Source organism: Panthera tigris, chromosome D4 (genome assembly GCF_018350195.1).
Source record: "Panthera tigris isolate Pti1 chromosome D4, P.tigris_Pti1_mat1.1, whole genome shotgun sequence".
Taxonomy (NCBI): domain Eukaryota; kingdom Metazoa; phylum Chordata; class Mammalia; order Carnivora; family Felidae; genus Panthera; species Panthera tigris.
Window position 1 is genome coordinate 15,025,582 of NC_056672.1, and position 13,804 is coordinate 15,039,385.

Below are 13,804 nucleotides of genomic sequence, written 5' to 3' on the forward strand. Positions count from 1 at the left end.
CTGTCAAATTAATAAAATGTATATTATCATGTATCCTTAAATGCTTAAGTACAATTAATTCTATATTCTGTAATTGACAAGATTACTTACACAGCCTGATCTCAAAACTGTTTCCCTGGTCTCCTAAACTTCCATCGTAAAACTTGTCACTTTTTTGAAAAGTCATTTTTAAATGTCTCCCCTCTCTCCTAGGCTGTAAGCTTTGTAAGATAAGGTCAAGAACTATGTTGGTCTGGGGGCGCCTGGGTGGCGCAGTCGGTTAAGCGTCCGACTTCAGCCAGGTCACGATCTCACGGTCCGTGAGTTCGAGCCCCGCGTCAGGCTCTGGGCTGATGGCTCGGAGCCTGGAGCCTGTTTCCGATTCTGTGTCTCCCTCTCTCTCTGCCCCTCCCCCGTTCATGCTCTGTCTCTCTCTGTCCCAAAAATAAATAAAAAACGTTGAAAAAAAAAGAACTATGTTGGTCTGGTTTTCTGGTTTATCCACACAGTCCAATACAATCTCAGCCTTCAGGTGATTTTTTTTTTTTTTAATTTTAACGTTTATTTATTTTTGAGACAGAGAGAGACAGAGCATGAACAGGGGAGGGGCAGAGAGAGAGGGAGACACAGAATCTGAAACAGGCTCCAGGCTCTGAGCCGTCAGCACAGAGCCCGATGCGGGGCTCGAACTCACCGACCGTGAGAGATCATGACCTGAGCCGAAGTCGGATGCTTAACCGACCGAGCCACCCAGGCGCCCCTTCCTTCAGGTGATTTTTAAGGTCCATCAAAGATTCTTGAATAAATAACTTAAAATTGAATCAAAAGACCAACAATCCAGTAGCTACACATGGGTAAGACCAATAATATTCTGCACATGAGCACACTATGATATTTGTGATTTGCTGGAAAAAAAAAACAAAGGGAAGGATGATCTTTCTTATCTGCCTATTCACACCAACACAATTATTTGTATGTCAAAACAGCATCAGCCCAGGTGTTTAGAGGAGCTCGAAAAACTGTAGTGCTAGCCTGGAATTGACAGGGAAAAAATGTGCATGAATAAATAAAGAGGGAGGGGGGTGCATAGCAGTTCTGATGAGGAGACTAGAGGTTCAAGGACACAACCATGGAGGTGTGGGAAAGGGTAATGGCACGCAGCTAATGTCCTTCATGAAAAACATGATGTCATCTGAGTTCACCTCGAAGAAAGATAAATTCAATACTGACTTGCCCTGGGGCACCTGGGTGGCTCAATCAGTTAAGCCTCTGACTTTGGCTCAGGTCATGATCTCCCGGTTTGTGAGCTTGAGCCCCCCGTGAGTTCAAGCCCTGCATCTGGTTCTCTGTTGTCAGGGCGGAGCCCCCCTGGGATCCTCTGTCCCCTCTCCCTCTCTGCCCCTCCCCTGCTCACACACACGTGCTCTCTCTCTCTCAAATATAAATAAACATTTTTAAAAAGAATTAAAAAGCTACTGACTTGCCCAACAAGTGCATCAGCATTCTAGCCCTCATGAACACATTTTAGAGAATCTTGTAATTACTTTTAAAGAGTATTTTCCTTTATGCATCCCTAGTCCTTACTTTCTTGTATTTTTCTTCCCAAGGGATGGCTGGGAAACATCTTAAACAATGTGTCCCAAATTCGTTTCACTGTCATCCCTAGCTTTATGCTGCTTACACATTCTCTCTCTCTCTCTTTCTCCTTCTCTCTCTCTCTCTCACAGGCACACACACACACACACACACACACACACACTTTCCCTCTCCTGTTAATGGCACACACAATTCCTAGTTATCCTTTGGTATCACTTTGTCTTATACTCTCATAAAAAGATGGCTTGTTCTTCCTGCCCCCACCTCTGCCTCATTAAAATATAATCTCCCCCCCCCACCCTTATCATAATCTTCCTAAACCAACCCAATTCACATTTTGGCCACTCCTTGGGACACTTAGGTGGTTCTTCTAGGTTTTCCAGATATGCTTCTCCTAACCATAAATAGCCCCAATATGCTTTTCCAACTTTTTATTTTTTTCCTCATTTACCCTGTATTTTAGTTTCATCCTACTGTCGCAAACACCATGCCCTTCTGCTGCATGCTGTTCCTTTATTTATTCATGCTGTTCCTCAGGCTGAAGTTTCACTGTTTTCTTCTACTCATACTTCAAGCCTCACTGATTTATTTATGCTGTTTATTTATTTATTTACTCATGCTGTTCCTCAGGCTGGAGTTTCACTGTTTTCTTCTACTCATACTTCAAGTCTCACTTAAAGTATCATCGCCTCGTGATGATTTCCCTAGTTGGTCCAATTGGACTTAACATTCTTTTCCCCTCTTTCCTCAACTAGCCTTTCATATCCTGCTATTAAATTACTTATGTTCTTCCAAATAGTGAGTAAATACCTGAGGCCCCTGGAAGGTACCATGGGAAAGCATGAGAGAGTGAGCCCCTGCCTTCAAGGGGCTTGTGATCAAAGAAGAGCACGTATTCACATCAGGATCAGCCAGTAAAAAAATGGAAGGTTGTAGGGTAAAGACCAGAGCAGTGCTCTAGTCAGTAAATTGCAGGGTGGAACTCACAAAAGGGTAGGAAATGGGCCAGAAGAATGCATCCCTGAAGGATAGGATCGGATTGGTGGAAAGAAGGGGAACAAGAGCAAAGGAAGGAACCAGCCTCTGGACACGTGTAACACACGGGACACAGGCAGAGAATTTGTGGAAACAAGTCATAGATAAATTTCGATGATGAAAAGGACGCCAGATTGTAGTGAATCTTGATCTGGTCTGTAGAGTGAGAAGGTTGGACTCTGTTCTGGATGTAATAAGGGCATGACAGGATCAAATGGGTGTTTTAGGAATGCTGATGTGAATGTACCCAACATGGATTTGAAGCAGAGCAGCCAGAGTCCCAGGAGATTAGCTGGGAGACAATTTTTAACATTCCAGGCGTGCGTCCATAAGGCTGGAGAGTATACTGAGATAGCAATACAGTCTTAGGATTACGAGATATATGCGTTCTCCCCCAAACAGGGGCCTTTCGGCAAACAAACAGAGCCCAGCATACATAATGAGATGACCAAGGTGGCTGTAAAGGCCAGGTACCCTCCCTTCCTTTTCTTCTCCTCAGCCATGGAGAAGTGTTTGGGCAAGAACTACCTTAATGACCTTTTTCTTTCTGCTTTAATTTTGTGGGTCTTACATTTGACATCTGCCTTCCAGCTAACTGTGTGACCAAATGTTTGTGAATAATCATCTTTTCTGTTGTATAAGATGGTTATGTGAAGCCGTGTAGCCTAACGGATGTTTGGTATAATAATCATGAAACCTATTTCAGGCCCGTGGAAATGACCTATTATGGTGACAACCTCATTTTCCATTTGTTGTTTGCCTTCAGCAAGTTTTGGGGGGAAAGGGATCATCGTATAAAAGAAAAAAAATCTTGGGTCCTATTTAACTGTTGTATTAACTACTTGCTAATTATGAGTTTGGGACGCAGGATACTTGTGAATAATATATGTAACTAGACCTCAGCTTAAAGTTCACAATATTGATTGGGAATTAGAGACTCCTATGCATGCTGTTAGACATCAAGTGCTTCTCATTTGGGGAAACAATCAATGGGAATGTGGAGGAAACTTAAAAATTGATTTTTACTTTTTAAATTTTAGATATGTCAGCCTTTAAGGGATGCCTCATGACCTTTGATTTTAAAAAGAAGTGGCCGTTTCCTGAATGCAGTTTAGTGCCCAAGAATACATCATAATTTTGAGAGAAAAAAAAGGGCTTTCCAGGGTAAAAATTATGTCTTAATGTGTTTGGCATAAAGTTACAATTCTAAATAAATAAGCCCTTTCCTCAAAATATTTCTGGCTTGGATCAAGCCGAATTTGACTAATAGGCAAAATAAAACCTATTAGCCTTTCCTGTTGATAGAACATTTTGGAACCTGTTGGCTTAAAGGGGAGAGAGGCCCTGACTCCCTCCAATAGATATCCAAGGTGCCCTAAGGTCACATCACCTCTTTGGGGCTACAGCAGTGGCTTTAGATCCTCTAAGGGAAGCCAGCGCTTTCTCAGTGGCAGAGGGATGTTAATAGCTCACATTTTCAATGCACAGAGAATTTCTTTTGCGATACACCAAGGGTGAGGGAGGGTAACGGAATTCCCCGTCTTATGTCCCCTGTGTGCATTTCCAAAACTGAGAACCTGGGTCACAGCATGTGGAGTGATGGGTAAATGTACAGGAAGGGGTATATGCTGTAAATGTGCAAACTCTTCTCAGCATTAGGCACCTACAAAAGTACCAAAGACTTTGGAGGGGGAGGGGGGATATTAAGATGGGGCATGAATAATAGGAGAGGCTGAACAAAAGTCAGGCGGAGGTGTTAAACATTTAAAAGAATCAAAGCTACATCTCTGGCAACTACTTTCACCCCAAACCCTGAGGCAGCAAAGCAAAATGTTGAGACTGAAAGTAAAAAAAGAAAAAAGAAAAAGAAAAAAAAATCTAAAAGGAAATTAAGGAGGAAATAACAGGAGGGAGGAAAATATTTAACTGTAGTCAGAGGAATGAAAACAATGGGAGTGACCAAAACAATTGTAGGAGAAAGAAAATTTTCCTTTCGTTTCTGCTTTATATTAGAGTCTGACTTCAGTAACACGAATGTATACTCTTTTACTCTTGTTTGAAAAAGCCCTTCAGCTTTTTCAACTCGGGAAAGGAAAAGATGAGAAGGCATGTCTGTTTCGAACCACAACTTCCCTATGTTCCACAGGTGACAAAAGTACTCATCAATGACCTCTGCTCATCACGCATACACCGTATCAAAGAGGTAAGATGCAGAAGCACCAGAAAGTTCATACTTTTTTTCTCTGTATATTTCACGATATTAAGGTTCAACAATACAATTGCTTGCATGGGAGCCTTCTCCCTTCCAAAGAGAGTGCCAGATAGAGAGCTCAGTTCAGTTATGTGTTGTTCGCCTTGTTTCAATTTCATAGTAAGAATCAGGAGAGCAGTGGAAATAGTCCCATGATTGGACCTGGATGGAGGGGGGAGTTGGTAGTTGTTCAGGCAAAGTTTTGACATCTGTGATATTTGTGCAGATAGATTCCCAGGAAACAAATTTTCGTTAACGATTTCAGCATTACAATACAGTCATCAGGTAGAGATATTACAGCGTGTGATCAGAAAACCAAATATTAGCAACAATTTACATCCCTTGCAAACAGTGTCTGTGGGGGGGAGATTTTGATACACAGACGTGCTCACAATATATCGGTTTATGGCATCAGGGTTCACACAAATATCTGCTCCTCTGATATTTTAGCAGTGGCTCGAGTTATCAAGCAACCATTGCCCGTGTTCTTTTGAACATGGCTCTATGTTGCTACTTAAACCTGGTAAGTGGGTGAGGGATTTGGCCATAATTATACCAGCATCATGAAAACCCAAACTGCCACCATCAGCAACACCACCACAAGCCAGGTGACTGCTGCTTTGAGAGAAAGGTATCACCATTTTATCAATGCCTGTTTTCCCATGAGGTTTCAGGTATGCATCTGTATTACATTAGCCCACAGCTTACTCATGCCACATCGGAGGCACGACCTTAACTTTGGGTCCCTCTGCAAAGGAGCTTTTTCCCATAATCCCTAAGAGTCTTCTCACACAGCCCTCTCATTCTGGCAAGAAGGTACTGACAAATCCAGTAGGTGAAGTCCAGTTTAAAGAAATCACGTGAACACTTGAAGTGGCAAGACTCCTCGTGAAATTGGGCTCAAACCATCCCTTAGAGCATCCGTTATTCACTTTAGGATTGCTGCTGATTAGGTTTCTTGAAGCAGGCAGGTGCCAGAGAATGAAATGATTTGCCAAGACAGTAGTCCTCAGAGATGAGCTAAAACATTGCATTTGTACTGAATGGTTACCTCCTGGGAGCAAAATCAATGTTGGTTCCACCATGGGCTCGTGGCCACCACCTGGCTCCTGTTGGACTCAGGCATTTTCTGAAGGGGGAAGGTCAGTGATTCTGAGCTGGCTGCATGTAAGTTTCTGAGAGAAAGAGAAAGTCAGGTCCCTAAGCAGCTAGGTGATGGTCATTACAGGTAAAATTATGAGGTTGACCCAAAACTATTAGGCCATTACTGTTGGTCAAGTGGCCACACTTTGAGTGGCATCAGCAAAACGTGGAAGTCTGTTAGACATGCAGAATCTGAAGGGCGTCTGGGGGGCTCGGTTGGTTAAGCATCTGACCTTGGCTCAGGTCACCATCTCACAGTTTGTGAGTTTGAGTCCCGCGTCGGGCTCCATTTTGATAGTGTGGAGCCTGGAGCCTGCTTCGGATTCTGTGTCTGCCTCTGTCTCAGACCCTCCCCCACTCGTGCTCTGTCTCTCTTTTTCTCAAAAATAAATTAAAAAAAAAAAAAAAGAAATGCAGAATCTCAGACCTCACTGCAGAATCAGAAGTTACATTTCAGCAAGAATCCTCCCTGAATCACCTGCATAGTCAAATTCGAGAAGCGCTACCCTAGAGCGCCTTCTCTCTTGTTGGTCCACCTGTCTGGGGATCTAGTGCCCAAATCATACCTCTTCTTTCATCATCCAAATGTCCACTCTCTCAATCAGAGTGAGGAAGGCACAATACAAATGAAGCAATGGGTCTGAAAGCTCTTGTTAGAGACCATCCAGGAGGATGCGAGTAGGACCGCGGCTAGTGTGTAGGGGGAAATGGTATAGTGTGGAAAAGTATCAGCTCTGAAATGAGAAGCTTCGAAATCCAGTTCATTCCATCCATGCCTCCTGAGGGCCATGTGACCTTGAGCAAATCACTGAAGATGTCTGCACTCCGGTTCCCTCAGCTTTAAAATGGGACACTAGTAACATGTTCTAACTCCCTCCCACGGGTTACTTAGGAGCCTCAAATGAGAGCAGTAGATGTAAGCATTTTTAAACTATGGCAGGCGTTGCAAGAATTCATTCCATGTCCATCAGGAATAGAATCCCTAGAGGATTGCAGGAGTCATCTTGGGAAGGAGAGGGTTAAAGAGAGCCTGGACCAAGCAGCTAATAAGTGCCGGGCGTTTTCCACAAATTCCCTCACTTAATTCTCACGGCCACTTTCCAAGGTAGTTATTATTATTCCCAATTTTCAGACAGGGTAACTGAAACTCAAGGAGATTAGAAGCCTGGCCAAGGTCATAGCATGAAATAAGTAGAAGAGCTGGAAATCGAAGCCTCGTTTATCTTGTTAAGCCACCGTCCCTTGCAGCCACCCAGCGATTTGTTCGACTGCTTGCAAGCCAAAAGCAAACACAATATTGCCTCAATCAGAAGGGAGTTAGCAACATTTCCCAAGTGAAAGCAGGGCCTCCGCACAGTCAGCTTTGCCTTGAACTTGAGTCCCGTTCTGTTTGAAGCAGCCCTCCGTGGTCTCCCTCCTACAAAATCCGTCAGGCGGTCTGGCCACAGCCTCCTCCTCCAGCCTCACCTGCTCTATTCTCTGCCTCCCTTTACTACAGCCCTGTTAGCTTTTTGATAGATCTTTGAACACAGCAGGCTCTTCCCTGTAAAGGACTTTGCACCTGCCCTCACCTCCGGTTCCTTGTTCTCCCCCCAACCCCCTACCCCCACCCCCACCCCCAGGTCTCCAAGGACACTTTATGCTCTGCATCAATCAGGCTCACCTTAAATGTCCCTTTCTTAAAGAGACCTTCCCGAACAGCTCATCAAAAGCAAGCTCTTCCCGGCAGTTGTCCTCTTTAGCATTTATCAAAATTTATGATGAAACTATTCACTGACTTGCTTGTTTTCTTCCCCACACCCTCCAAGAACATAAGCTCCCTAAGGCAAGAACCCTATTAGCCTCCTTATACATCCGACCAAGCACAGAGTGGTAATTCAGTGACTTGTTAAATAAACGGAAGGGAAAATGGGAGGAGGGAAGAGAATGGGGTAGCTGGAAATGCACGCAGCCTGAATTTGTTTGCTGTAAGAATTTAAAGAGGAGATACTGGCCCGTGGCCCCTAGTGTGCAGTGATTTATAACTCTTCTCTACCAAAAAAGTGTCTTTAACTCCGATGTGTTATACGATGATACCAGAAATCTAGGAAGGTCATCTCTTACTCCAAACAAAAGTGATTCCATAGGAGTTGAAGACACATAGTTCCCATAGACATTGCACACCTATTTCTAAATCCTCTGCATCACAGCCTCTCCCAGCCCAAACCCCACCTTTTCAATCAAAGCGGAATGTCTGTTTGCTTCCAAGCTTCCCTATTGTTCTCCTTTTTTTTTTTTTTTTTCCTCAGTTGGCCGCCAACTTCCTCCTGTTGGCCCGGGAACAGCTGAGCAGCAGCTGGAAAGGCTCATGGTCAAGTCCCCTCCAGTAATCAGGAATGGACAAATGAGAGTCAGAATAAAGGACAGAATAATCCAGCAACCCCATGTTCCCAAGTAATGGTCTGGATCTTAGACAAGACACTTGGTGTGAGGGCTTGTCCCATTCAAAGTCTAGCTGTGTCACTTTCCAGCTGTATGTTTTGTTTTTTTTTTAACGTTTATTTATTTTGAGAAAGAGAGGGAGAGAGAGAGTGAGAGAGAGAGAGAGAGAGAGAGAGAGAATGAGCGGGGGAGGGGCAGAGAAAGACAGAGAGAGAGAATCCCAAGCAGGCTTCTCTCTGTCAGCAGAGCCCGACATGAGGCTCCACCGCAGGACCATGAGATCATGACCCGAGTGAAAATCAAGAGTTGGACGCTTAACTGACCGACCCACCCAGGCGCCCCTCTAGCAGTATGATTTAAGGCAAGTTTCTTGGCCACTCTGGTCCTCAGTCTCCTCATCTAAAAAACAAGAAAAAGAACCTCCTCCTAGGGTTATCCTAAGAAGTAAACAGAATCAATGCAAATAACTTAGTCATTAGTACAGCGTAAACACAACGAATTTTAGCTACAACTATTTCCTGCGTGTAAGTGCCTGTGTCTGTAAGTGTATGAAATGTCATTAGCAGATGAACATCTTTTCTGGTATGAACATCTTATTGTTCAGTGAGTTAAGGTAAACATTTTGGGGTCTGAATCCCATCCGAGAAAGCTTATCTTCTTGAATTTTCTATTTCTCTCTGTCTGTCTGTCTCTCTCTCCCTCTCTCTCTCTTTTTTAAGGTAAAACAACAATGTTGCAAAGTGAGAACGGAAAACAAAGTTACTGAATCCTGTAAGAGAAAAGTTTTGATCCCTGAAATAGTGGATAAACCCTGGGAACTTCGCACCAATGTGATAGGTCTTGGAAAGGCTTGGAAAGGCTGAGGTCTTGGAAAGGCTGAGTAAAAGAAGATTCTGGAAAATTGGAAAGAATGCAGAAAAATAAATAGGACTGGGATAACCAATGTTAATCAATCACTTCCCATGTGCCAGGCACTATTTCAAACGCTTTATATGCTTTCAACTCACTTAATGCTTTTATCTCCCTTAGGAAATTGGGACCTTTATTATTACCATTTGACACAGAAGGAAACCGAGGCAGAGGGAGGCAGTGTAGTTTGCCCAACAATCACATAAGTGTCGAAGAAGATCTTCATTTAAAGCCTCAGTAAAACGGATGAGCTGGTAGATATGGGATTCATTTACAATTGCAAAGGGGAAAAATCAGGTTAAGAATGGAATCCGAGTTTATGTGGATTCATAATGATGTTATTAAGGTTTTAACTTCTAAAAATGTTTGTATCTTTTTAAAACAACTTCTTAACGCTGACCTCTGTTTTACCCACCCCAACAACAATAAAAACATAATCAGACTGTAATAGAGAATAAGTCATAAAAGATATGCAACACTGACTTCTTTGGTTTGGGTGAAAAGCAGTCTCAAACTTGAGAGTGGGGAGTTGCAATCACTTTTTTGTTACTCAACCCTGCTCTTCTGTCCCTCCTCTCCACCTTGCCCCAGTGATCGAGATTATTTCTGGTGACAATAGAGAAAGACATTAACATAGTAAGAGACAGATAACAGAGTTTAAGGGCTGGCCATTGAAGGTAATTCCACACACACTGTAAAATGTCTCCTTCCATGGTTTGCAATCAGGCAACTTAGTGAATAACCATCATTTTTCCAACTCCTCTTGCAAGTACAAATTCAGTACGATTCTTCAGTGGGGCACAGTAAAAAGCGAATGCAAAGGCATTTGAAAAGCTCACCCATTTAGATTTAATTACATACATAACTGGTGTCCTCCCAAGTGTAAAAACGCTGTAACTAATAAATCAGACAATAAAATGCTATCTGAGCAGAACAGATTTATAGAGAAGATGTGTGAGCAAACAAAATTCACTCCCTTGCATTGGGTATTTCTACCCAGAAAAGTTCTTAAAAACAAGAACAAATGGCTGCTCTTTGAATTGTACCTTCTTTTGAACACTCAGGGCTCTCATTTTCCTTGGAGGGGTGTTCTCCTCTACCGGCTTTGAAGTGAACAGGAGATTCCAATCTTAAAAAACATCTCTCTGTGTTAAAGGATCGCCAGATCTGTGTTTGCATGCTAGATTTTTAAGGTCCATTTCATTTATCCACTACTGTTTTTTACATGCTCAGTTCACAGCTACTAAATGAAGCTTAATGCAGTAGAAAGAATATTTCACTTTAGAGCTTCCTCAAGGTACACATAACAAAGAAGATCGCAAACTTCTGCAAAGCAGTTTTTTTAATTTTTTTTAAATGTTTATTTATTTTTGAGAGAGAGAGAGACACAGCACGAGCAGGGGGAGGGGCAGAGAGAGATGGAGACACAGAATCCGAAGCAGGCTCCAGGCTCTGAGCTGCCAGCACAGAGCCTGATGTGGGGCTCGAACTCACAGACTGTGAGATCATGACCTGAGCTGAAGTTGGATGCCCAACCGACTGAGCCACCCGGGCGCTCCACCATTTTTTTAAAATGTGACATTCTGGAACTACGAAAATATCTTCCCAAGTATATCATAGGGGGAAAAAAAGACCTTGTAATAATAGTAGTAAGATCATTTTTAGTCATTGCCAATGATTTTGACATTTATGAAATGCATTTCTTAATGTGCCTGCTTTAGATGGGATGTTTTGTGAATGACCAATTTGGAGTAAGGAAGCTCGGAAGACTGAAGTCTTGTCATCTTTTGGGCACACCTTTCCCAAGTGCAAATTGTTGGAGGGTATGGACTCACCCCCCTTTTCCATGTTTGCATTTGGAATAAAATTAAATTCAAAACATGTTTTCCTTTTGAATAAAACATCATAAAAATAACACCTCAATACATTTTCTAGCTGCTGATCACCAAGTTAAAGGCACAATCTGATCTCGGCAGATACTTTTCCTAAGGAAAAGAATCAGTCAGCTGAGCAACTTCCTCATCTGTTGTGCTTATGAAAATGAAAATGTAACCGACCTTAGGATTTCAAAACCGTCCCTGGTTACAAGTAAGGGAAGAAATCAACAATAGTGGGGCTTTTGCTTTATCATTAAGTTGTATTGCTCTTGATTTTTCATTGGCTAATTCAGAAAGCAAAATGGCTCTCCCTAAGTTGGAACGGTGCCTCTCTTCGCTTGCTGTCCGTAGTGTACCATAAAGCCAATTTAAGTGATTTTGTTCAGATTGGTTTGTTTGCCCGTTTTATCTGTTCGCTTGGGAGTTCTAGACTCTCACAGGAATGCAGGCATATAACAGGGTGAAACAGGCAAAGTTCAGAGATACTTTTGAACAACTCAAACAGGATCCATTTCCTCGTTCTTCCTAGCTGTGGATTTTTAAGTCCAGGTCTGGCTCCTGCTCTGGTTTCTCTAAATATTTATCAGTTAACAATTATGCATCTGCTCCAATGGCAACAAACTTGGCCGAAGAAAGAAATAAGAATGCTTTCTTTCCCTAGATATGCTAAATAATGCAAGTCTATTTGGGGTTTTTGAAACAGGAGCTTTCCTCCAATTATCAGACGTGGGTCCTTTGATTTTGGCACTCATTAAACATATAGAAAAACCATTTACTTCAGCGTGCGGTTTCTCCTTTAAAAAAAAAAGGATCATTTCCTAAAAAAAAGAAAAAGATCATTTCCTATTTGTTTGGCTCTTTCCAGTAAGTTTCTCTAGTAAGTATTGGCCTCTCTTATCATGCATGCTGGGTTACACTGAAGTTAATAGAACTGCTTAGTAAAGTCTACTGAACCCTGGTGCAAGAACCTTTCACACAGAAGAGAATTCCTTTCACTGAGAAATATTTTAAGAAATAAATTTAGGAAAAGTTGCCTGGTACGATCTAGAAGTCATTATTTGATCAAGATACCAAACCCAAACCTGCATTTTGCAAGCCTTTTATTTTTGTATTTGCAAAGGGCTCTTTATACAAGGTTTACTTACATTGACCTTTTATGCTTTCCACACATGTAGTTTTTAGCAACCTGAAGCAAAGCAGCAAATATAAATTGTACTAACCTTAGTATATTTATATGTCAAATTGGTGAGTGGGACAGGTAAGTCTGGCGTGCCTGAAGACGACATTTCTGGTTCGGCTGCTGGAACACAGGTGACAGGCTCAGCGATTTGGTTCTGATAGAGCCCTTGGCTTTATTTGTTCCTTTTTATCTGCACGGGCTAAGGTTTATTTGCATACTGGAATATGATTGGATGAACAAACTCGGAGCAAAAAGAAAACGACACTACTTATTTGTAACACCTAGGGCAGGAAGCCCTTGACTTTAAACTTAAATCCTTAAGAAACCAGTGCTCCAGCATTGAAACTACATCTGGAGACAGGGCACTATTTGCAGACGAATTAATTGACAAAGCCGAAACCTGTGATAAGGATATGCGGTGCAGCTGCTCTGGCCACTAAGGCCAGTTATTATTTTTTTGGCTTTTCATGCTTTTTTATGCTACTGTGAAACTTTCCGTTCTCTGACAGACTTGGAATCAGAGAATTTGAGGATTGGAAAAGAGTCTCAGAGGGCACTTGTTCTCAGAAGAAGCTGGTGAGGGGAGGTCCCTGGCCAGGTGTCCTCAGGACAATGCTGGCAGCCAATCAGTCCATGAGCCAGAAAAGCAGAGTGGGAAGAAAGTCCCTCTGTACAGACCCTACCTCGAGTCAGGTTTAAAAGATCCTACCAATCGCGTGTATTCTTGGTGCTGGGTAAGCAGACCTACTGTGATTGCAGAAGCTCCGAGTTATCTTTGTTATATAGGAGAACAGAAAGGTCAGCAGGAATTTTACAGATCTCCGAGTACACTGTCACACACAGTCACCCGTATAGCAAGATGGCAAGAGCGTCTGTTAAAACCATCTAAAATGAAAGTAACCCTTGGTTTTGGAAGTTGGCTGTATTTATCAGTGATTGATACAGGCAGTTGTACAAAAAGTGGACTTAAACAGGACCCTAAGTCGTTCAATTTCTTAGAATGAATGTTTCAGTCTGGGAACATTAAAAAAAAAAAATTAACCGCACTCGTCCCATTTTAAACACAAGACTTTATTGTATTGAAGCTCAAGCAAAAGTTACAATAGGAACACGATGGAAAACCACGGATACTCTTAATTCTGATTATTGAGAGTTGAGAATGACAATTTCTTTTTCCGGGAAAAATTGCCAGCTCTCCCAAATATGGGATTTAGGTAGGGAAATGTAGGCTTATTAAACAGTTGCTCCAAATCAGGCACAGGAGCCTTACTTTCTCTTTCCATTCTTGCTTGGTTCCCCATTTTGCAGATAAGGAGAGAGCAAGTAGCTTGCTTAAGATCACAGATCCAACAAGTGCAAAACCAGAATTTCATTTCCCAGTTGGGTTCCCTAAGTGAATAGTCACCCTCACGC

The 13,804-nt window shown here is 42.3% G+C and overlaps 1 protein-coding gene across 1 annotated transcript in view; it reads right to left on the reverse strand.

The window, feature by feature from the left end:
* ALDH1A1 (aldehyde dehydrogenase 1 family member A1) overlaps positions 1-12,554 on the reverse strand; it is a 58,804-nt gene extending 46,250 nt beyond the window's left edge. Inside the window, exon 1 of the mRNA XM_007077497.3 lies at positions 12,432-12,554. Coding sequence (XP_007077559.2) covers positions 12,432-12,497 — 66 coding nt within the window. The 5' untranslated portion in view covers positions 12,498-12,554. The remainder of the gene's footprint in view (positions 1-12,431) is intronic.
* Between the last annotated feature and the right edge of the window lie 1,250 nt (positions 12,555-13,804).